Source organism: Zootoca vivipara, chromosome 11 (assembly GCF_965207765.1).
Source record: "Zootoca vivipara chromosome 11, rZooViv2.hap1.1, whole genome shotgun sequence".
NCBI lineage: Eukaryota > Metazoa > Chordata > Lepidosauria > Squamata > Lacertidae > Zootoca > Zootoca vivipara.
In genome coordinates, this window is record NC_142594.1 from 17,271,501 (window position 1) to 17,296,675 (window position 25,175).

General features: G+C 43.3%; 1 protein-coding gene across 1 annotated transcript; it reads left to right on the forward strand.

Moving 5' to 3' along the window:
* The first annotated feature begins 5,826 nt into the window (after positions 1-5,826).
* On the forward strand, positions 5,827-25,175 carry NGLY1 (N-glycanase 1). Its single transcript, XM_035129663.3, has 11 exons — positions 5,827-5,947; positions 7,099-7,321; positions 9,392-9,554; positions 10,431-10,650; positions 11,854-11,975; positions 12,122-12,267; positions 13,405-13,515; positions 18,206-18,370; positions 20,625-20,810; positions 22,063-22,240; positions 24,245-25,175. The coding sequence occupies exons 2-11, from the start codon at positions 7,217-7,219 to the stop codon at positions 24,415-24,417; spliced, it is 1,569 nt and encodes a 522-aa protein (XP_034985554.3). The 5' UTR covers positions 5,827-5,947; positions 7,099-7,216; the 3' UTR covers positions 24,418-25,175.

The following is a 25,175-nucleotide window of genomic DNA, read 5'->3' on the forward strand; positions in this document are numbered from 1 at the left end:
CCTCCGGTGGGGCCAGTTGCTTAAAAATAGCAGCCGTGAAGCCCCCTGTCTTGCATTTGCTTCTGCTTTGTGGCCTTGCCATTGTGCCCATTCGTTGCATCAGGGTGTATATATAATATAATATGAAGCTGCACCTCAGTGCTCCTATTGAACTGTGAGAAGCATGCTTCTGGCCTGCTGTGATAGGAAGCTTTCCCATCTGCAGCATGCCTGGTAGATCTTAATTTTGAAGAACCTGTTTGTGGTGGCAGGCACCACACGCAGATTAGAGAGCCTGGGAGTGATAATAAATTACGAGAATCTCTGTGGATATGCAGAGTGCATTTCCTTTTCCACTGAATTTGTTATGGTGCTTTCAGGCCAGAGAGTTAAGATCTCCGGGTACAGATGTCAGAATGAATGCAAGCAACAGAAAGGCCCGGAACAGCCATTTTAGAAATAAAGTTGTTGCACAAGCAAAAAACAAAAAATAAACCAAAAGACTGGGGTGTGTTAAAGAAGCCCGGGGAAACAATCTGGAACACTACCAAGATATCCCAAACCTGAACGTTTATATCAGGTATAGAATGGAAAGATGTGGAAATCCTCTAGAAATCTTAAGAATCCACCTTTTAAAGTATGGAGCAGATTATTAGTTATGATTGGGGGAGGGGAGGAGGGGAAAACCACTGCTTTTCATAGCTGCCAAGTATCCCGTATCCGCCGGGAAAACCCCTTTTTTTCTTACCGTTTCCGGCGGTCTCCCGTTTGGCGGAAAATCCCGGCATTGTCCCTTTAATTTGCTTCTTCCCGGCGGCCATTTTTCTGGTGCCGCTTTGCCCTTCTATGGGCACCAGAAAATGGCGGCGCCGGCGTCGGAAGTCGCTTCCGCGCATGACCGGAAGTTGCGTGACGCGACTTCCGGTTGCGGTTTGCCCTTCTATGGGCATCAGAAAATGGCGGCGCCGGCGTCGGAAGTCGCTTTTACGTGTTTCCGGTCATGCGCGGAAGCGTCTTCCGGAGCTGGCGCCGCTATTTTCTGGTGCCCATAGAAGGACGAAGCGCCACCGGAAGTTGCGTCACGCAACTTCCGGTTATGCGCGCGCTGCCGATCCCGGATCTTTACGATCCGGACTTGGCAGCTATGCTGCTTTTGAAAAATGTTAAATAACTAAATTCACACCAAGAGAAATTCAGCCTTGAAGAGTGCTTGTTTTATAGTAGACAGCTGTTTGAAAATACTGCCCACAAATTTACAGTATATTCCTGCGTATAAGACTACTTTTTAACCCAGGAAAATCTTCTCAAAAGTCGGGGGGTCGTCTTATATGCCAGGTCGTATTTCATATGCGGCAAGTATATCCCAAACTCTATATTTTAACTGGAAAAGTTGGGAGTCGTCTTATACACCCAGTCGTCTTATACGCCGGAATATACGGGTAATTGATTATCTGCATATCAAACTGCATAATTGAAATGCCCCCACAGCACCAAATGGGAATCAAGTCGATCCACACACTGAATCTACCTTCTAAGTACCGTAGTTAAAATTGGTTTTCAAAGATCCCAGGATATCTGGTTCTAAGGTATTCTAAAGAATCAGACTGGCACACTCTACAAAATAAAATGGAATTGGATCTTAATGCAAGAAATGTAGATTCTTTTTTAAGGTTGTGGCTTACTGCACCACTCCTATTTAGTTCCTGTTTATTAGGATTCCTTCTGTAAACTTTTGCCTAAGCAGTCACTGGAATAGGAAGTGTTTTTAGACTGCAGGGGTTGCTACATCAAACTAATTCTAGTTCAATCTGGTGTGCAGATCTGATGATTTTGGATGCCTTATAACATGGTGTTTCAGGTTGTTTTAATAGTAAAAATGGGTACTGGTTAGGAAGGGTTAATAAAATGTTAATATTGCAAGGGTATTGGGTCTCATTACTAAATAATGTTCTTAAGTGTATGAATGGGAAAGGTTTTGGCATTAAAGACATGTGTGATAGCTAGTGATGCTCCTTTTGTTCAACCTATATCAATGTTTTGTTCTTACACACATTTACCAGCTTCTGAGTAGACATATACAGGATTGTGCTGTTAATTCCATATATTTCAGTTAGATTTCTGTGAAGATAGATTAACGGCTTGTATAATGAAAGGGCAATGGGGTTGCTGCATTTACCGTAATACAACGGATTGCTGTTACCGGTTTCATGCCCGAAACTTCCCTAAGCTGAGAAAATATCTCTTCAAGCCTCTTCATGTGACAATGACAGCTGGTTCAGCAACTGGTTGTTGTCTAGTCGCAACAGGGTGGGCGTGTCAGCCACACTTTTTATTTATTATTTTGATAAGCATGAATTAACATGCAATTCACATAAGTGACTCATTGTTAATATCATTTTTAGCAGAAAATGTTAATACATATTTAATTTGGTGATTACAATAAAAAATATTGGTACCCCACTCCAGTTTTCAAAACACTCTACAGTACTCTTTATTGTTAAACTCCGTAACATATTGTCTACCCTTAACATATACTTCGAAGCTTCAAAGCACATGCATTTCAGTAATCCTTGAGTGTCAGCCAGGCGCAAAAAAGGGCGCCCAGACTTTTTGAGGTGCTCGCAGATGAAGAATCTTTAGGTGCAAAATGCACCTGTTGCCCTGCTAATTTTGAACCATAGCACACTAGGGATGCATCCCTAGAGAGGGCATTTCACATACATCTAACTGAGAGCATGTTCTTAATATGGGGAGTTTAGGGATGCAGAAGAAGGTCTTTAAGGATGACAGCATCCTTTGGGCTAGAGCATCTGGGAAAAGTCAGTCCCAAGCCATTTTTTACTTTTAACTAAACACAAGAACTTTGAATCGCGTCCAGAAATGGCTCGCCAGCCAGTATAGTGACTAGCTATGTACCCTACAGCTGGTCCTAGTTAGCTTCTTGGCAGCTGAATTTTGAACATACTGAAGTTTCCGAGAAATCTTCAGAGACAAACCCAGAACAATATGTTGTGGTAATCTAATCCGAGGGGTGGGTGGGTGTTGAGTTACCATGGTGTGGAGAACAGCCAGGTTTTATCTCTGTTTGCTTTTCTATATACATAAGATTGGACTCCATGGATGAAATCTTAAGCATGGTTCTGGGACATATGAGAAAATGTTGTTAAGGCTTCAATGCTTAATGTGCATTTAAGAGAGCAGCTACAGCTTCGTAAGCTGAAAACGTTAAGTTCAACTCCAAGCGTGCTTTTACTTGGAAATAAGTTCCACTGAGATCATTAAAAGTATACTTAGGATTGGGGTGTGAGTGATAGAATCGACATCTGTGATGATAATATCAACTTCCAACTGTACACAGATGAGGAAGAATCATGTATTAAGAGGCAAGAACAAAGGTCTGCTTAGTTCCAAATCCTGTTTTTTCCCATAGTGGCCATTCCAATGCCTATGGGATGCCTGCAAGCAGGACAGCAGCCACCAAATTGCCCTATCCTGTTGCTCCGCAGTAACTGGTTTACTGAGGCATAATAACCTCTGATCCTGGAAATAGTATAGAGCAGGGATGTCCAACCAGTAGATCATGGGATCCTTATCATGTACAAAAGGTTACAGGGGGGGAAGCAAAAAAGACTCTGTGCAATCCTCCCCCCCCAAAAAACAACAACTCAACAACTCTGGGCAACCCACCCACCCCACGCACGATCCTCCTCCCTCCAATGACAACTTGGGAGTTGGCTATGCCTGGTATAGAGCTATCATGCTTTTAGCCATTGGTAGCCTTCTCTTCCCTGAATTAGTCTAATCCAGGCATCCCCAAACTTTGGCCCTCCAGATGTTTTGGACTACAATTCCCATCTCCCCCGATCACTGGTCCTGTTAGCTAGGGATCATGGGAGTTGTAGGCCAAAGCTTCTGGAGGGCCACAGCCTAAACCTCTTTTACAGCTGTTTAAGATGGTGACCATCATCATCACATTCACCCCCACACAGTGATGCCCTATTATTCATCTTTTGCTGGTGGAAAATAAAGGCTGGAAGGGATTTTAAGGCCATGTAGTTGAGTCCACGACATGGCTTCATGGCTTCTCTCAGCTTCATGGCACTCAGTCCCAGGCATCTTTCTCTGATGCTTTTCTAAAAGCAGTCTTTGCAAGGTTGCAATGTTGAATGAAAAACTGGAAAGTACCGTATAATGGGGAACTGAGGTGTGCCACTCAGTGTTTTTTCCTCCAGTTGTTTCCTCGCTTAAGATCCCTTTCCTTATCTACTTCCTCCCCTGGGGAAAATATATACAGTCATACCTCGGTTTAAGGATGTTTCGGTTTGAGTATTTTCAGTTTAAGTGCTCCGCGGACCTGCCTGGAACGGATTAATCCACTTTCCATTACTTTCAATGGGAAAGTTCGCTTCATGTTAAGTACAGACTTCCGGAACCAATTACACTCATACCTCGGGTTAAGTATGCTTCAGGTTGAGCACTCCGCGGACCCGTCTGGAACAGATTAATCCACTTTCCATTACTTTCAATGGGAAAGTTCGCTTCAGGTTAAGTACGCTTCAGGTTAAGTACAGACTTCCGGAACCAGTTGTGTTTGTAAACCAAGGTACGACTGTACAGTACTTATTATTCGTTTCTTGAATTTCTATCCTAAGCAGGTCTTTTTCAGTCTTTTCTATCCCAAAAAGGGTCTTTATCGGTCTTTTCTTGTGCTGGTAAAAAAAGAGCAGCTGGGGAGAGAGAGAATTTTGAGTACAACAGCCAGAGAAGAGAGTTTAGCAGCAGTACTAGTCCTCCGCTCAAGATTGCAGCTTCCTGAAGCTGATTTAAAATCAGTGGTGGTGAGGATAGTAATGGTGCTGATTATGATAATGATAGTATGAATACACACAGGTGTGTGTCACACCTGAGTTTCAGCCTGAGACTCAAAGTGACATGGGTTCATGTTCTAACCATAGGAACACAGAAACCTTGTACCACCCTGGACACAAAAGTTGTTGAGCTGCTTTATTTTATTTTATTTTTGCCAAAGTTGTTGAGCTGGTTTTGAGGGAAATCGGCAAAAACGACACTGCTGACATAGGTTGCCATACGTCCAGATTTCCCCAGGCATTTTGACGATTTCTGCCTGGACATTGCTCCCGGCTGCCGTATTCCGGGTATGTTCGGGAAATTCCAGATATATGACAACCTTAGGACAGCCCAGTGCTGATAACGCCAAGGTTGCAGGTTTGATCCCCATATGGGATATCTGCATTGCAGGGGGTTGGACTAGATCAGGCATAGGCAAACTCGGCCCTCCAGATGTTTTGAGAATATAATTCCCATCACCCCAGACCACTGGTCCTTTTAGCTAGGGATGATGGGAGTTGTAGTCCCAAAACATCTGGAGGGCCGAGTTTGCCTCTGCCTGGACTAGATGATCATCAGGATTCCTTCCAACTCTACAATTCTACGATTCTAAGTCAGACCATTGGTTCCTCTGACTCGGTGTGGCCTACATTGATTGTCAGCAGGACCTCAGGTTTTCAGGCTTTGAGCCTCTGTTTCCATTGTGCAAAATAGTAACTGTGGCTCGCCGTACAAAGTTACTGTGAGCATAAGCAATAAAGGACCTGAAAAAGATCTTTTGAAACTTAATTTGCTACATAAACAATTGACAGTAGCACATGCGAATTGTGAATCCGCCCGACACCACTGTAGACACCAAAAAGTCCTTTTGGGATAAGACCAGTGTGCTGCAGGAAGCTATAGCTGAAATGCGAGAGCTGTGTTCCAGGTTGCTTAATCGGATTAAAACACTGTTTTGTAAGTAACTTGAAAGCAATCTTTACATTTTTCTTTTAAATCTATCAGACACCCAGATGAGGACAAATATCCGTCTATTCGGATTGAAAACCAAGCCTTTTTCACTAGATTGTTGCCTGTCAGAGGAGCTGTTGAATGTCCTTTTGAAATGGGGTTTGAAGAGGTGAGTACCTTCAGATGGGACATTTCCATATAAAACCGCCTTTCCCAACCTGGTGCCTTCCAGGTGTTTTGGATCCTTCTGGCGGGTCCCTTACTGTGAGAAATGAGATTACAGGGAACCAGGCAGAGGGCCTTTTCGACAGCAGCGCTGGCCCTGTGGAATACCCTCCCATCAGATGTCAAGGAAACAAAGAACTACAGTGGTACCTCAGGTTGTGAACTTAATTTATTCCGGAGGTCTGTTCTTAACCCGAAACCATACCTAACCTGAGGAGCGCTTTTGCTGATGGGGTCTCCCACTGCCGCCACGCCACCAGCACGCGATTTCCGTTCTCATCCTGGGGCAAAGTTCTCAACCTGAGGTACTACTTCCGGGTTAGCAGAGTTTGTAATCCGAAGTGTTTGTAACCTGAAGCGTTTGGAACCCGAGGTACCACTGTACGCAACTTTTAGAAGACATTTGATGTTTTGTTATATTCTTGTATGTGTTGGAAGCTGCCCTGAGTGGCTGCAACCCAGCCAGGTATTATTATTAATATTATCATGGTCATGGTCATTATACATTTGGCACTCTTTCCCCCCTCACACTTTACCCTGATGTATGAACAGTGTGGGAGCAGGGCCAGAGCAGGTTATTACAGTGTACCCTCTGGTTACGGATTTAATTTGTTCTGGGGGATCGTGCGCACCCTGAAAAATCCGTAACCAGAGGCGCCACTTCTGCACACACGCACGGCAAGATAGAGCGCTTCTGCGCATGCACGCAGTGTGCAGAGCGCTTCTGTGCATGGACGTGCGGCGAAACCCGGAAGAATACACTTCCGGGTTTGCTGCGTTCGTAACTTGAAAGTTGCATATCCAGAACGGTACATAACCGGAGGGTCCATTGTATATCTGAACCATATTGCCGCTAACACTCAAACAGGGCCATGAGTTGTTTCTTCAGGGATGATAAAGCACTAAGGACTGCAATCCCATATCCTTAGCCCTAGGAGTAATCCCCACTAAATTCCGTGGAACTTGCATGAGTAGATATGCCTAGGATTGTGCTGTAAATAATTCAGTCCAGTGCAAAGCCAAGTGGAGGTGCTAGTGCTGGGCTTTTATTGCATCTGGATACAGAAGGCTTGTCTTTTGTAACTATCATTTCAGGGGGGAAACCCAACTCGTTTTTCCTAAGGACGACACATCGATTGAGCAGCTGCGCAAAATCTGAGACCTAATTGCAGGGGAGAGAAATAGCCGATTGAATGGATCGAATACAACCAAAATGTCAGGATCCTCTCGGAGAGTAGCAGACATGCAGCCTGTTGCACATCGGCCGCCGAGAACTCTAGATTCCAATCAGGACCCAACTGCTCAGCCTGCTGTCATGGTAACCACTTCAGAACTCTGTTATGTTGAACAATGAAATCGTATGTGTAAATTTAAGTTTCACCCTCGAGCTGAGTTCTATAATTCTTCCCGGATTTTATTACGTTCCCTAATTCTTCCCGGATTTTAGTCCGTTTCCCGCTGTTCTCCCAAATGGAGAAAAATCCCAGAAATCCCCTGGATTTCCTACCTGCCAGGGAGCCTCCATTTGGGGTGCCGCTCATGCGTAGAAGCGACTTCCGGGCATGCGTAGAAGCGACTTCCGGTGCTGCTCTGCCCGATTTCCGGTGCCCACACATGGGAAGAGCGGCCCCGGAAGTTGCTTCTACGCAACTTCCGGTTCCGTGCCGCTGCTGATCCCGCATTTTTCAGCGGGAGACTTGGCAGGTCTGTTAATATGTAACAAAATGAAGTCACACTCAGGCCGGAGAACACGGGGCATTTTGTGATTCTTCCCATGTGTTGTAAAGTCCAGATTCATAAAGTTTGTCGCTGAAACCGAAGCATACCTGTTTTGGAGTTACAAATGAAGCTGCTTTGTTTTTCTTTCTCTTCCAACTGAAAGAGGCCCCGACTCATACCATGGGGTGATTCACTTCCAGATATTGAGGGGCCAGGCGTGGTCTCTGATGATTCTTGAGTACTCTCCGATGGTCTTAACCAGAGATCCGTGACTGGCATAAAGTTGTGCTTCCCAAAGGGACAGGCAACCAAGAAGGCTGTGTCTTGTTTGCCTTATATTTGACTGTGATTGACGGTTCCAGTAATCCAGTAAATGTCCCTGTGTTTCACTTGGCTCAGATCTGGGCCTGCTGCTTGGACTCTGCTAGAGCCACACTTCGAGCAGTAATATTTGTCGCTGCCTGTACGTGGGTCGGCTTTTGTGCGCATTCAACCTTTAATCCAGGGATGGGAAACCTGAGGCCCACCCAATGTTGGTCTGCAATTCTTTTCCTCCATGACCATTGGCCATCCTGACTGGGGCTGGTGAGAGTGGGGAGTCCCAACAGCAGGTGGAAGCTTTCCCCATTCCTGTTTTTAACCTCTCATTATCCACACCAGCAGGGTCGTCTTAAGCATACCTGGCGCCGTGGTGCGACGGATCCCTCCGGCGCCCCCGCCCCATTTCCCAGCGCGGCCGGCGGGTGCAGCGCGGCTGCCGCCTGGAGGGCCAGAGCCCTGCGCAACCCAGCCTGGCCGTAGGGCCGGTCCTGGGCCAGGGGGCGCTACCCGCCCCCTGTTGCGACGCCCCTGCGCGTGGCGGAGGCGGCCCCAGGCCCGCGCGCCTCCGGAGAGCAGCTTGAAGCTGCTGAACAGCTGAGAGGTGCGCCTGTGGCGCCGCCGCTCCTCTCAGCGGGCGCAGCGGCGCCCTGGGTGGCCTGGTGCCCCGCGCCACCGGACCTGGGCCTAGAGACGGTCCTGCACACCAGTCTTCTTCCTACATATCTAGACCATGATCAAAAAGAGGGCAAATACCACATCAGCATGTGTACCCAGCAGAACCACTTGGTATTTCTCTTGCTTTAACAGAAGGCCCATTTCAGGACTAATGGAAGCGATTCTCTGGTTTGCCTCCATTTTTTTTTAAAAGGTTATGCTTGTGCAGAAGCCAGAGGAAAGGGGTGGGTGGCAGGTCTTTCCTGCCCCCCCCCCCGCTTCCCAGAGTGCTCTATAAGCCTCTCCCAAGTGTTGGAACTCCTGAATGGGCTGGGCTGTACGGTAGTAGGAAAGTGGATTGCTAAAAATTCGGCTAAAACAGCTCTACTGCTTTTGGCTATCAGCTCTCCCCCTCAGACCCCCAAATCACAGCACATCCTATTCAAGGGGTCCCCTGAATGTCAAGAATGGTGTTTCGGGGTGCTGCCAGCAGGTGAGAGGTTAGGAAAGTCATGTGCTACGTACCTCCTTTTGGTGCTTCTCCAGATTCCAGTTCTTAGTAGATTGTGCTCCTCATTCCCATGTGAATATTCCTCTTTAGACCATTTAGAAGAACAAATGACCAGAACTTGTTAGAAAATCTGTTTGAGGCAACTGAAACGAGACATTTCCACCCCACCCCACCCCATTTCAGACATTTGAATCAATCTTCTTGAAGACACTTCAATCAAACTTTCTGCATGTAATGGTATATGAGAACCCTAGTTTACAAACGAAAGCTTTGGCTTGCATCCCAATCCAAGAACTGAGCAAGAATGCTCATGAAAAGCTGATCCAAGCAAGGAAAATGGACAGAGGTAATAAGTTAGATATGATTTGGAAACCTGACGATATAACTGGAGCGTTTGTCCACAAGTAGGCATATTTCTATCCATGTACAAAATAGACAGAAGGGGAAGCATTTCAGAATTAGCAGCTGCCAAGTATGGGGCATTGATGAAGTTTTTCTTTAAGAATATTATTTAACATCTAAAATAAATACTGCCCCAATCCCTCAAATTCATATGCAGCTAAGAATTACTGTTTAGCATCTGTGTACACAGAAAACAAAGAGCTGATTTGATGTTGACTTGATCCTCTTTAAGCAGCTCCCTTTTTGTCGTTGGCCTGGTTCAATGCCTAGCCAAATGTTGGCTTAACAACATTTCGGCTTCCAGAGAGCTCTTTGCTCTTCCCCAGTTCTTTTTGCTGCTGTGCTAAGTCAGGTTTGTCTTATCATGTCAAAACATGGGCTCTGCTATTGAGCTACATCCCTCTCTCTCCCCAGGTGCATCTCTACTTCAGGTACCTAATGAAAACTTTCAGGTTCTATACCAGATTTGCTGTCAAATGATTTGCCGTGATTATTTCCCTGTCCTCTTTGGGAAATTGCTCCCGATTTCTGGTCTGCTTAGGCTGCAGTCCTGTGCATGCTTGCCTGGGAGTAAACACCAGTGACTTCCTTCTTAGTAAACATTCCTGGGATTGCACTGTTATAGCAAGCCTGGGTAGCTCAGTTGGTTGGAGCGTGGTGCTGATAATGCCACCGTTTCAGGTTTGATCCCCGTATGGGACAACGACGTGTTCCTGCCAGGGGTTGGACTAGATGATCCACAGGGTCCCTCCCAATTCTGTGATTCTATGAATCAGATATTCACATGTTCCATTGTAATTGCATTGTTTTATTTTTTCAGGCTCCCTGTTGAACGAACAGGACATGCTGTTGCTGGAGCTCCTGAACTGGTTTAAATGTGATTTTTTCCAGTGGGTAAATAACCTTCCGTGCAGCAAGTGTGGGGGCCAGACAGAATCTAAAGAAAATTTGTCGCCTAGCGATGATGATCTGAGATGGGATGCGAGTAGGGTTGAAAATCACTTCTGCAACCAATGCCAATTCAGCAACCGGTTTCCAAGGTTTGTATAGGGCATAGGTGGGTTAACAATTTGATCTGTGTTTGAAACGGTACGCTCAGTACAGTCGTACCTTGGTTCCTGAACGCCTTGGCACTCAGACGTTTTGACTCCCGAACGCTGAAAACCCAGAAGTAAGTGCTCTGGTTTTCAAACATTTTTCAGAAGCCAAACGTCCGACGCAGCTTCCGATTGAGTGCAGGAAGCTCCTGCAGCCAATCGGAAGCCATGCATTGGTTTTTCGAATGGTTCCGGGAGTCGAATGGACTCCCAGAACAGATTAAGTTCAAGAACCAAGGCTCCATTGTACATTTTCGGGAAGACACTTTTTCACTTATTTATTGACTAATCCCTCATATAGCACGTGAGAACGATAGCGCCCTGTGAAGCAGTAGCATGAAGATACTCTTAGCCCTGCATTCTGTTTTGCTGATAGGTAGCATAGAAGAATAGATTTGTCACTCAACTCCCTTAAAGCCCAGCCAGCTTAACCCAATGGTCATGAGTGATGGTAGTTGTAGAACCTTTGGCCCTTCTAGATGTTGCTGTACTACAACTCCCATGATCCCCAGCAAGCATGGCTAATGTCCAGGAATGATGGGAGCTGTAGTTCAGAAACAGAGGGCTGGCCAGAGGTTCAACCACCCAATAAAAGATGGGTTCAGAAGCACTGTCGTCATTCAGATATCCCGTGTTTCAGTCTGAATAAATGCAAAATATCAACATACCGAAGTTAGTTCTGTTGGCTGTGCTTTTAGCAGAGGTTGTAAGATGGGATGTCCTTGGTCCGCAGTTACCGTACTTTTCTGTGTATATGACTAGGGTTTTTTTTAAAACTAAAAATAATTTTAAAAAAGGGGGGTAGTCTTATACATGGGGGCAAACTCCCCCCATTTTCTTAATTTTGAGTCCTCAAAAATAGGGGGTGTCTTATACACGGAAAAATACAGTACTCGGTTTGATAGTAGGAAGGGATTTGGGGGTTTAAAGCAGGGGCTAGATCACAGAAGAAGCCTATACATTACCACTTTATGTACTACATTTGTGTATTGCTTCAATGTCATTGCACTCTAAGTGGTTCCCACCTCTGAGCGTATTTTAATAATGTAGCATTTCAAAAGGTTGGCAGCTTATGCTAATGGTTTTAGGTATTCATGGCAATGACGGCAACACCCCCCCCTTTTTTTAAAAAAAAATTGTGCACAGGTACAACAATCCCGAGAAACTTCTGGAAACTAGGCGTGGCCGTTGTGGAGAATGGGCCAACTGCTTCACCCTCTTCTGCAGAGCTGTGGGTTTTGAAGCAAGATATATTTGGGATGCAACAGGTATCATTACAACTCTCTCTCACACACTCTCTCTCTCTCTCTCTCCCTCTCTCTCTCTCTCTCCCTCTCTCTCTTTATAGCTTCCTGAGATGGAGGAGGTGCCTTTACAATGTTGGTTACTTTCCTCTGGCTTTTCTCTCCTGCAGATCATGTGTGGACCGAAGTTTACTCCTCATCCCAGCAGAGATGGCTTCACTGTGACCCTTGTGAAAACGTCTGCGACAAACCCCTCCTCTATGAGATGGGCTGGGGGAAAAAGCTCTCCTACATTCTGGCATTCTCTAAAGACGAGGTAGGGGAGGCGGTGTGGATCTGAAATACAGTGGTACCTCTACTTACAAATAACTCTACTTACGAATTTTTCTACTTACAAATGGAGCTCCGTCCGCCATCTTGGATGTGGTTTAGATAGGATTTTTTCTACTTACGAATTTTTGGATAGGGTTGCTTCGACTTACAATTTTTTTCTCCCAATGCATTCCTATGGGATTCGACTTACAAATTTTTTCGACTTACAAATGTGTGTTCGGAACACATTAAATTCGTAAGTAGAGGTACCACTGTAAAGGCAATGCTTGCAAGGGAAAGTTTTCCCTTTAATCATTTTTATAGCAGTTCAATAATTCCTTGACAAAGGAAAGAGGAGCTCTTTCCTGGAGTAGTTCTGATATTGCAGTGCGTGGAATTTTGAGCTACTTCATAGCCAGTGTGGTGTGCTGGTTGGAAGGTCAGACTAAAAGGTAAAGGGACCCCTGGACGGTTCAGTCCAGTCAAAGGCGACTGTGGGGTTGCGGCGCTCATCTCGCTTTCAGGCTGAGGGAGCCGCGGCGTTTGTCCACAGACAGTTTTCCGGGTTATGTGGCCAGCAGGACTAAACCGCTTCTGGTGCAACGGGACACCATGATGGAAACCAGAGTGCACGGAAATGCTGTTTACCTTCCCGCTGCAGCAGTACCTATTTGTCTACTTGCCCTGGCATGCTTTTGAACTGCTAGGTTGGCAGGAGCTGGGACGGAGCAACAGGAGCTCACCCCGTCGTGGGGATTTGAACCGCTGACCTTCCGATCAGCAAGCCCAAGAGGCTCAGTGGTTTAGACCACAGTGCCACCCACCTCCCTACCCAGAAGTTCAGACTAGGCCCTGGAAGACTAGGGTTGAAATCCCCATTCAGCCACGAAGCTCGCTTCCGACCCTCACCAGCTCTCAGGAACCTACTTTGCAGGGTTTTTATAATATGCAGATGCAGAGAGCCCTGTACGCCTCCATCTTGACTTCCTTGGAGCAGGGAGTGGGGAGATGGGATATGTATATATATATATATATATATATATATATATATATATATATATATATATATATATCAAATGCTGTATGTAATACTTCGTAATTTCACCCCCCCCCCTCTTCTTTTCCAACTCATGCTTTTCAGGTTGTTGACGTCACCTGGCGCTACTCTTGTAAGCATGAAGACCTGCTCCCACGGAGGACCCAGGTCAAAGAAGCAGTCCTTCGAGAAACCATCAATAACCTTAATAAAGTGGTGGGTCCCTTTATCTTAGCGCAGGCTGGTTAAAATTGCACAGGTATTGAAACGTAAGCTGCCCTTGAACCGGGGACTCAATCAACCAGTAGATTTTTATTGTTTATAGCCAGTGGCCATCACAATATAATACAAGCACAAATCACACGACCGCAGAACGAAAGACGTTACATGCACCAGACCAAGACAAATCTACAATGTCCAGAATGTCTCCCCACGTGTTGCAGTTCAAAGTTGTTAATAAGAGGGCAACATGTTGTGAAATATCGTTTCTGTTTTTTATTATCGTTTTGGGGGGGGAAATGACTTTTTACGTGGATGGAATGACTGTTACAAGACAATGGAATCATGGTGTTGGACCTTTGCCATAGGAGTATCAGCTTGTGACTAGAACTGGGTGATATATTGATGAATTGTCTGGAACTGGTATGGTGTTAAGCTGGCAATGCATTGTGTCTGTTCAAATGGCCTGCAGGTGGCGAAGGCACAGCCAGGCAGAGCCTGAGAAGGTTGCAAGCAAGCACCTTCTCAGGCTCCATCTACCTGCCTGCTTGCACCTTTGAGGATGTCGCCTCCCCCTCTGACTCACATGAGCTGGTAGGGCTGGGAGATCTATCGTGGCAGCTGCTGCTTCTAAGGTGGAGAGGAAGAAGCAGCCGAGATACATTCCAGAGTCGGACGCCGTGATACATCAGCATATATCGTAGTATCTAGCTGCTGATAACATAATGATGTTGAAAAACATATTGCCCAGCCCTGCTTGTGACACCAGGGAAGCAGGCAGCACGAGTTGGTGGCAGAAGGGCACCTGCAACTAGTTGGGCCTGCAATCTTCCAGGCTTTTTTCTGCCACCCTAAGCACATCCATTTGAAAGAACTGCCTATGTACAGTTGAGCATGCTGGAATAATGCTCTCTGAAATTTTGGTTTTGGCTAGTGGCATATTTTCTACCAAAAAAAAAAAGTCCATCGCTGTTTTAAAACAGTTACAGTTTTTATTATTATTACACTAAAAGTGCTTGGTTCAAAACGGCCACATTGAGTCTCATTTTACAGTTCTCTTTCCAAGGCCCATGCCAGTTGTGAGGTGGTTTCAGGTGGCTTACTAGCCACTTGGGATGCAGGTGGTGCTGTGGTCTAAACCACTGAGCCTCTTGGGCTTGCTGAGCAGAAGGTCAGCAGTTCGAATCCCCACGACGGGGTGAGCTGCTGTTGCTCTGTCCCAGTTTCTGCCAACCTAGCAGTTCAAAAGCACGGCAGTGCAAGTAGATAAATAGGTACCGCTGTGGCGGGAAGGTAACTGGCGTTTCCATGCGCTCTGGTTTCCGTCACGGTGTTCTATTGTGCCAGAAGTGGTTTAGTCATGCTGGCCACATAACCCAGAAAGCCTCGGCCTGTGGACAAACACCAGCTCCCTCGGCCTGAAAGCAAGATGAGCGCCGCAACCCCAGAGTCGCCTTTGACTGGACTTAACCATCCAGAGGTCCTTTACCTTACCTTACTAGCTGTGCCTGCCTCACCACTGCAATCTGGCAGGTGCCTATGAATCACTTGGTATTTTAACATTCTCACAATGCCCCACAATGTCATGCAGTGATGGTGAACCTATGACACGCGTGTCAGACGTGACACGCAGAGCCCTCACTGCTGGCACGCGCCCCATCGGCCCATTCACGCTATTGTTGTTGTTTTTTCCCCTCCATTTGTTCTCCCGCTCCTCCTACAGCTTGTCTCCGCTACAGTTTGTCTCCACTGTTAAAACCTGGATCCTTTTTTTGTTGTTGTTGTTGTTACTGGTAGCCAGAGATTGGTTTTTTTAACCCTTTCTGTGCTGTTTTTTCTGGCGCTTTGGCAGACTATGGGTGTAACAGCGTTCATTTTTTAACTTGTTCTGTGCTGGTTTTTGGGCGCTTTGGCAGACTGTTGGTGCCGCGTGTTAGTTCCAGCGAAGGTATTAGTCATCATTTATTTCTGTTCTCTTTCCCCCCTAAAAAGCGCAGCAGCTTTGGGGCACCCCCCCAAAAAACCCCCTCCAAAACATGTCAGCAGCTCCCCCCCAAAAAGCTCAACAACTCTGGGCACTTTGTGATAAATAAGGGGTTTTTGGTTTGATTTGATTAAATAATTAGTTTTTGGTTTATTAAATACAGTTATATATTACAATTATACATTTTTGTTATTTAAACTATAAATATTGTGAAATTATGGATTTTCTTCTCAAAGTGACACACCACCCGAGTTATGCTCGGTTTTTTGGTGAATTTTGACACACCAAGCTCAAAAGGTTGCCCATCACTGATGTAGTGTCACTCTGGGAAATTGCAACAATTTGAAAACGGCATTTCCAAACTTCCTGATGCTGCTCAGGAAACCTCTCAAGGGACAGAGGTGAATGGGAGCAACCAACATAGGGCAAGAGTCAACGTAGGTGCAACGTGTTGGGACCCTGTGTCCTGGCAGCTGTCTTAGGTTGTAATAATAATAATAAATTTATTATTTATACCCCAGCCATTTGGCTGGGTTGCCACTCTGGGCAGCTTCCAACGCATATAAAACATAACGAAACGTCAAACATTAAAAACGTCTGGATACATGGCTGCTTTCAGATGTCTTCTAAAAGTTGTGTCGTTCTTTATCTCTTTGACATCTGATGGGAGGGCGTTCCACAGGGAGGTTGCAGACCCTGACTCTACCTGTAAAGGAAATTGATGCTTTGTTTTGTAGGATTATCAGCAACAACAACAACAAAAGCAAACACACCTTCCAAATATTTTGTTGTTTTTATACTATTGCTTCCAACTTTTTCTGAATTGTACATTGAAAGGGCTGTGTTTACCATAGGTAAAGGTAAAGGGGCCCCTGACCATCAGGTCCAGTCGTGTCCGACTCTGGGGTTGCGACGCTCATCTCACTCTATAGGCCGAGGGAGCTGGCGTTTGTCCGCAGACAGCTTCCGGGTCATGTGGCCAGCATGACAAAGCTGCTTCTGGCGAACCAGAGCAGCGCACGGAAACGCCGTTTACCTTCCCACCTGAGCGGTCCTTATTTATCTACTTGCATTTTGATGTGCTTTCGAACTGCTAGGTGGGCAGGAGCTGGGACCGAGCAACGGGAGCTCACCCCGTTGCAGGGATTCGAACCGCCAACCTTCTGATCAGCAAGCCCTAGGCTCTGTGGTTTAACCCACAGCGCCACCTGGGTCCCTGTGTTTACCATATATGGGTAGAATTGTTCGAGGCTTACATGAATTGTGACTGATATACTGTAGCTTGAATTGGGCCTTTCAATTTAACATGTGAGGCTCTGCAGGGAACAAAATAATTGATCCAGGCATTATCCTTCCTTGAATTTTCTCTCTTATGTAATAAAATGTTAGAGCTCAGCAAAACGCAGTGAGTTGGAATAAGATATACAAACCTTGTAAATCCAAAACTTAATTTCCAAGTTAATTATAAAGATTTGATACTGGTCCAAAGTAGTGCGAAAAAGGTTTCAACCTGCTTTCCTGTTGCCCTTATGTTCAAACGGTGCATTAATACCAGGGTGGATAAAAATCAATGATTTTTTTAAAAAAAAATCAAAAAAATCGGATTTTTTTGATTTAAATCGGATTTTTTTGATTTAAATCGATTTTTTTGATTTAAATTGGATTTTTTTTAATAAAATGCTTTTTGAGGAAAACATATTACCATCCAAAGGTTATTCCATCATGAAATAAAGATTAGTTTTTTTAATTATGTAGTATAAGGTTGTATATGTTTAATTTTTGGGGTAAATAAATTCCATTAATCCATTCACCTCTTCCAGAGGTTTTTGTAAGATTATTGGGCAGTTTCTCTGCCTACAAGATATTATCACAGGTGCTTGGTTTACTTTTGCAGTTCTCAAAGCTGAATTTGACTCAACAGAGATCACATGCCTCTTCTTCACAGCAAAAATGTTATAACATGAACAGAGTTGAGAAAAAGACCTTAATCCTATTGTTCTACAAACCTATGAATACAGAAGCAACCCCTTCAGTGCTAAGTTTCAAGAAGTTCAATGAATAGAATAGAAACAATATTTTTCTGATTGTTTGGACAGTATTTAAGTTTTTCATGTGTAGGCTGGGCTGACAGTCTAAGTTTCTTAAAATATATATATATTGTTTTTGTTTAGCCAAATTAGTTAACAAACATGGATGTTTGTTTAAGCAAATAACATTTGCTGAAATGTTATTGTTTCTGTTGAATAAATCTATTTAAATTGTTATTATTAAGGTAATGATTATTTTTCTCCTTTCTAAGTACAACAGTAAAGTTGTCCAAATATGAATGATTAACCTATTAAACTGGGGATAAAAAAACTAATATGAAAAGTTGTTATTCTAAAAATCTTCATCTACTTGCATAATAAAGTTATACCAGCAAGAATTAGTCTTTATGATTTAAATCAACTATGATTTAAATCAAGCCTTACTGACTAGTGATTTAAATCGTGATTTAAATCAGTTTGATTTAAATCAAATCCACCCTGATTAATACAATTTTACGCCTATGGTTATCTGGCCCATCTGCAGTGGTTTCTGACATTCAAAGAGATTGTATTGAAATAAATGATTTGCATTTTTTAAAAAAATTGTTACACCAGGGAGAGTGGTAATACAGTTGAAATTAAAAAAATTTTTAATCATTGCTTTCTGAAATCACAGAGACAGCAGTCTTTGACGGAAGGAAGGAGAAGGGAGCTCTTAGAAAGAATAATTGTGGAACTTGTTGAGTTCATTTCTCCTAAAACCCCTAAGCCGGGAGAACTTGGCGGAAGGGTATCAGGATCAGTGGCTTGGAGAGTCGCCAGAGGTGAAATTGCTTTGGAGGTATTTAATGCATCGATTGGTGATCATTTTAGAATTCTTAGTTTATGGTCCAGTTGCAGCTTATTGGCTTTAGGGCCTCAGTCCAGAGAAAGTTAATCATGCTGTAATTAGTCATGAGTTACTTGTCCTATTGATTTCAACGTAGTGATAGTAATACTTGTTTTAGCCATTATTGAGAACAAAAAGAACCCGAACGCCCACTGATCTATATATAGATGGAAGCAATCGAAAGTAAAGCAGGTAACTTGTTAGGATAAAAGTAATAATTCACTCCAAAATTTGTTGTCAGCTGTCCCAATTACATCTGCTCCGGGCAATCAAAATAGATTTGTTTTGTGGACATCAAAGCAAAAGTGCTAGGGTTTTTGTTTTAATCCTAAAGTGCTAGGATCAATGATGGCATTTTATCATTGCATAGCAGGGTATTGCCCTACGTATTACTACTACTACAACAACAACTAATAATAATAATAATAATAATAATTTATTATTTATACCCCATCCGTCTGGCTGGGTTTCCCAGCCACTCTGGGTGGCTCCCAACAGAATATTAAAAACACAATAAAACATCAGACATTAAAAGCTTCCCGAACAGGGCTGCCTTCAGATGTCTTCTAAAAGTCAGATACTTGTTTATTTCCTTGACATCTGATGGGAGGGCATTCTACAGGGCGGGTGCCACTACCGAGAAGGCCCTCTGCCTGGTTCCCTGTAACCTTACATCTCGAAGTGAGGGAACCGCCAGAAGGCCCTCGGAGCTGGACCTTCTACAAGAGCTCTATCCCGCTTTTTGATTGAATTGTCCTCTAGGCAACTTGCAATAGATAGTGATTGCACGCATAGAGCCCAAATGCATAGAGCCCACAGCTGTTAGTCACCTGCCTGAGGGATGGGGCCAGAGCAATCTGCCCTTCAACTCTGCAGTCCCAGGGAAACTTGTCTGTCCATCCTGGCTGATGGATGGGGGCAGGTGCACCTCCTCCTTGCCATCATGCCATTTCTGAGAGGCCGAGGTACAGCCTCCCAGTGGCCCTTGGCATGTTCTCTTCCACTTTAATGTCATTGACTTTCTGAAGACTTGATACCAAGGTCTCTGATTCCCTCCTATGCCCCCTGGTATCCCCAGAGCCCCCCTTTCACAATTTAGGCATAGCAAAACACTCCTAGACGAGACAGTTTACCCTGCTAATGTTGCGTTCTCCCTCTTCCTATTTAACATCTAGTGTTGACTGGTGCATAGGATATAGAAGTGATACAGTTACAGTCATACCTTGGTTCTCGAACGCCTTGGTACTTGTACGTTTTGGCTCCCGAACACTGAAAACCCGGAAGTAAATGTTCCGGTTTTCAAACGTTTTTCAGAAGCCAAACGTCCGATGCAGCTTCCACTTGAGTGCAGGAAGCTCCTGCAGCCAATCGGAAGCCGCGCCTTGGTTTTCGAACCGTTTGGGGAGTCGGAACGGACTCCCGGAACGGATTAAGTTCGAGAACCAAGGTTCCACTGTATTACTCAGAGGGTTTTGAGTCTGTTAATTTATTTTCACTACATACACTTTGTACACAGTCTTACTGACCAAACCCTCTTGCAGTTTAAAACGGTGGTGTACCATCTAAGGTATATGATTCAAGCGGGGGAAAAATGAATGAGTAGGAAAGAGGGGTGTAATGAAAAATGGTGGTATCGATTTTGTCATGTTGTTACATAATGATCTCAGGGACAGTTCTGGAAAGGAGCCCAATACCCAGCTGAAGCGATGTTGCTTCCCCTTCTCCCTCACTGAGGTGCTCACATGAAGAGCGGCTAACATGCGGCGGTTCTGGGCGAAGATAAACTAGGTTTACTCCATTACTAAGCCAAACCACCTTGTCGGTTTCTGAAGATGGCAATCAGGCAAGAAGATTGCTTCCACAACCTTCTTATTCTTCCCTGGGCAAGAACTGTCAAATTGTGCCAGAAATTCGCCCAGCAAGTCCTTTCTCATGTGGTTGCTTCTTTGACCCTGGCATCATATTGCTGGTTATTTTGGCCCTCCTCGTTAGATTGATCAGGATGAGGTTAAGGGGAAAGTACACTGAATAACAGGAAATATGATAATGGGTGGACTCAGGTGATCAGTCTTCTGAGATATCTTTGAAGTCACCCCTAGAATATACTTGCGTATGTGTGTGTGTCTGTGGCAGATATTTATTATAAGTAATTAGGGGACTAATAAATATCTAATGAAAACCTAATTTGTACCTTTGGTCCTAATAGAGCAAAGAAAGAATTTTTATTCCAACTGGAAAAGAAAAGGCCTCTAAGCTTCTCCACCTTCGATACAATATAGTAGAAGATTGTTACACACGGATATCCAATAATAATGAAAAGATTAGTGGCTGGGAAAAAGGAGTATGGAGGATGGACTCTATGTGGAGAAAGGTTGAATCAGACTGGAAAATGGTGAGTATTGTACCAAGGAAAGTTATTTTATAAAACTTATTCGTTCTAAGTGTAATCATCTTGAAGCTGCAAGGTTTTTTTTTTGTTGTTGTTTTTTTTTTTTGCACCAATGCTTCTGTGGATTTTTGTGTATTCAGCTTGAGTTGGTAAATATTAATGTCCAGCTTCAGATCAGATTGCCGGATGACCAGAGTGGCTGGGAATAAAAAGCAGTGTGTCTTTCAAAGCAGGATGGTAGAGTTGGCTGAAGATAACAAATATCTGTTCAGATATTAAACCTTAAATCTGACATTTCCCATTCATAGGTGGACTGGTATAAGAGCTTCCTGTAAAAAAAGAAATCCTGACTTTCCATAAAATTATTTTGTCAGCTTCACGAAAGGGTCTTTACATTATATCCTTTTTCTTCATTGCACACGAGTAGGTAGAATTTCCTAATCCAAAGTGTTTCTTCGCCATCTGCAAAGCACCAAAGTACAGTGGTGCCTCACTAGACGAATTTAATTCGTTCCATGGGTCTATTCTTATAACGAAAAATTTGTCTAGCGAATCCCATAGGAATGCATTGAATTTTTTTTTTAAAAAAAATTGCCCATAGGAACGCATTAATTGAATTTCAATGCATTCCTATGGGAAACCGCGATTCGCTAGACGAATTTTTCGTAAAACGAATTTGTCTAGCGAGGCAACCTCCGCTAGAAAAATCCTTTCTTTAAGCGAAAATTTTGTCTTACGGGGCAAAAGTTTGTTAAGCGAGGCACCACTGTATGCCAGTCAGCTTGCATTAATGAAGGTCCTACCAAGCTCATTTTCATTTCTAAAGAAACTAAATAGCAGTTGGAACATATGCTCACAAATCTAAGGAAAGGAGACTGGCAGATTACGATATGAAGAAAGCATTGGGCATAAACAGCAAATCAATTCCACAATCAAATCAAAATGATGTATGAGAATTCTGCAAAGTATTATTATGTACAGTATATGTTTCAGTAATGAATCGAGCTATTCATACATGTTAAAAAATTCTGTCCAATAATGTATGTTTGCTCCAAAATAAGTCCCATTTTGCCTAAACACACTTGCTAGCTAGGGAGTAACTCTCATTGAGCTCAGCGGGATGTAAGTTGAATTAACATACATAGAATTGTCATCGGGTTCATACTTAGACTCCTTAGGTTTTGCTTTACAAGATTGTAGCTATAACAAATATCATTTTTTTAGTGTTTTATGTGTGCATTTTGTTTCTAAATAGGTTTATTTAGCTCGAAAAGAAGGATCATTATCTGGTTACATCTGCTGGAAGTTTGAGTGTGGCTCAGTTGGGCTAAAAATTGACAACGTTTCAGTCAAAACGAGCAGCCAGACATTTCAGAGTGGAAAAGTAAGGTGGATGCTGCGATCTGGCAACACTGTAGTTGATGTAAACGGAGGCAAGTGTGAAATTTCTAAATTTTTGAAAGTGCGCTTGCAAGCAAAGCTAGAGCAATTAAGATTGATTTATGTACAGTATATTATTTTAACTATGCATTACAGTGGTACCTCGGTTTAAGTACACAATTGGTTCCGGAAGTCTGTACTTAACCTGAAGCGTACTTAACCTGAAGCGAACTTTCCCATTGAAAGTAATGGAAAGTGGATTAATCCATTCCAGACGGTCCGCGGAGTACTCAACCTGAAGCGTATTTAACCCAAAGTATGAGTGTAATTGGTTCTGGAAGTCCGTACTTAACCTGAAGCGTACTTAACCTGAAGCGAACTTTCCCATTGAAAGTAATGGGAAGTGGATTAATCCGTTCCAGATGGGTCCGCGGAGTACTTAAGCCAGGCATCCCCAAACTGCGGCCCTCCAGATGTTTTGGCATACAACTCCCATGATCCCTAACTAACGGGACCAGTGGTCAGGGATGATGGAAATTGTAGTCCAAAATATCTGGAGGGGCAGGCAAAGTTTGGGGATGTCTGACTTAAACTGAAAGTAGTCAAACCGAGGTGTACTTAAACCGAGGTATGACTGTATCTTAATACTGTTAATAATGCTTATTCATCATCACAACAGCCATGCAAAGTAAGCCACCGGTTCCATTTTACAAACGTGAGACTGAGTGATAATAGCTGGCCCAAGGTCACCAAAAAAGGCAGCGGCTGAAATCGAACTCCAGGTGTTTCTTACTTACAGTACAATCCTACCCATCTTTCCTCAGAAGTAAACTCTACTGTTCTCAGTGGGGCTTACTCTTAGGCAAGTGTGGGTAATATTGCACCCCAAAGCTGTAATCCTAAACCCACTTAATTGGGAGTGAGCATCATTGAATGTTCGATCAAGCACCTATGGGATGCTACTGGTTTTTTTAGATTTTGTGGATTGAAAAGAGGAACATATACAATTCTGAGCTGCTCTTTGTTGCATATTGGGGAGGTGAACCTCCCTTGCGCCACCCTCCCACCAAGGGCTGCATTCCCTCAATGTGCGTTTACCTTCCCGCCAGAGCGGTACCTATTTATCCACTTGCACTTTGAGGTGCTTTCGAAGTGCTAGGTTGGCAGGAGCAGGGACCGAGCAACGGGAGCTCACCCCGTCACAGGGATTCGAACCACCGACCTTCTGATTGCCAAGCCCGAGGCTCTGTGGTTTAGACCACAGGGTTGTTGTTGTTTTTTTGGTGTTTTTTTTTAAAAGGGTATCGCCCAGCCCTGGTTGGAACTGCAGCAACTGAATGAACACATGAGATTTCCCCTTCAGAACCTTTTTTGACCCTGTCCTGCCCTCTGCTTAACCCCCTCCCCTCCAAGGATGTATGGACATTGTTTGGTTTCATAATTCTCTTCATCCCCTCCCCCCCTTAAATCCTTTGCATGATTGCACATTAAAGCAGCATGTCCGTATTCCTTTAAATGTGCTTGTTTTGCTTTTTCTAAATTGCTTCCTGTCCTGGACACAGTGTTGGCCCATCTAACCCATCTCCACCAATCTGGAATAATTTTTGGCATGATAAACACACACACACACACACACACACACACACACACACACACACACACACCAATTTCCAGATCTTTACAATGCAGATCAGATTTACATTATATATGACTCTGACCTGGGGGGTGGGGGTGGGACCCAAAGAAGAGAAGCCTTAAGTCAGTTTAAATGCTAACATTCAATAAGCTTGTGTCTTGGGCTATACATTGGAACAGGCATCGCAAATCCCTATTTGATTTTAGTATATCTAGGATTTTTCCTGAAGCAGATAAAGCATTAAAAAAACCCTATGAATAATAAATTAATTTTGACAATGGCCCATACAATTATCATTAAACAAAAACAAATTTGCAGTGTGTCTTTCGCACTATCCTTCTAAAATCAATGTTTTATATTGGTATTTAATACATTTTGCTTTTTTAACAAAAATAATTTTTTGTCTTTCCCTTCTTTGTAGATAAAAGTCTTCATTCTTATCCCGGTATTTCCAACGTAACAGATGTTATCTTGGAAGCTGAACTGAGTGGAGGGGACGGTGATATTGCATGGCAACACACACAGCTATTTAGGCAAAGTTTAAATGAGGCTGAGGATTGTTTTGAGATCATTTTAAAATTCAGTGATCTTTGAATATCTGGATAGATATTTACAGAAGACATCTGTATCAAGCAAGGACTTCTGGCACAAAATATAAAAGAAATATATGAACTACATGAAAAAGTCTTGTGCAAAACATTGTATCTTACTTATGACTGTTGAGAAGAAACAAATTTTTGTTAATATAAAAAGTAAAGAAATCCTTGAAACCTAGCACCAAATAGTTACATATCAAAGGGAAATGATGTATCATTTTGCATTTAAAAGGCAAGAGAAATTAAGTCTGCAATTCTATGCACGTTTACTTGAAAGTAAACTCCATTTGACAAAGTAGGAGTTACCTCTGATTAAACATGCATAGACTTAGGTTGCATATAATTGAAAATTAATATTTTCTTATGTTCAATCTGTACTGAAAGTTTTTTTTAAATTACAACTGAATGAAGATTTTAGCTTCTTTCAACTTTGGATTTTGGAATTTGTTAAAAATGCCTCATGTTATGTTTTGTGTCATCTGTTTGCTCATAATTTTATAATAGGCAATTTATTGCAATACTAATATTGAAGTAAGATTATGGAACTGCAGAATGATTACTAGCTCCTGATATCATTTTTGCTTGAATTTATTAGGCTTTCTAAATTGAAACTTTGTAGACAAAATAACTAATTTTGATGACTGTTAAGTCCTCCTTAAATCTCCCCAGATGAAATTTTATATATATACCGGTATATACTAGAACTAAATATTTTGGAGCTTGGTTGGAAAAAATAAAGGTATTTTGTCCCCGAAA

Bases quoted from the DNA above. Each gene is read 5' to 3' on its own strand.
- NGLY1 (XM_035129663.3), top strand. From the start codon at position 7,217: ATGTCAGGATCCTCTCGGAGAGTAGCAGACATGCAGCCTGTTGCACAT. The intron at 7,322-9,391 runs GTAACCACTTCA...ACCCCATTTCAG, and splicing joins CTGCTCAGCCTGCTGTCATG to ACATTTGAATCAATCTTCTT. The intron at 22,241-24,244 runs GCAAGTGTGAAA...CCTTCTTTGTAG, and splicing joins TGTAGTTGATGTAAACGGAG to ATAAAAGTCTTCATTCTTAT.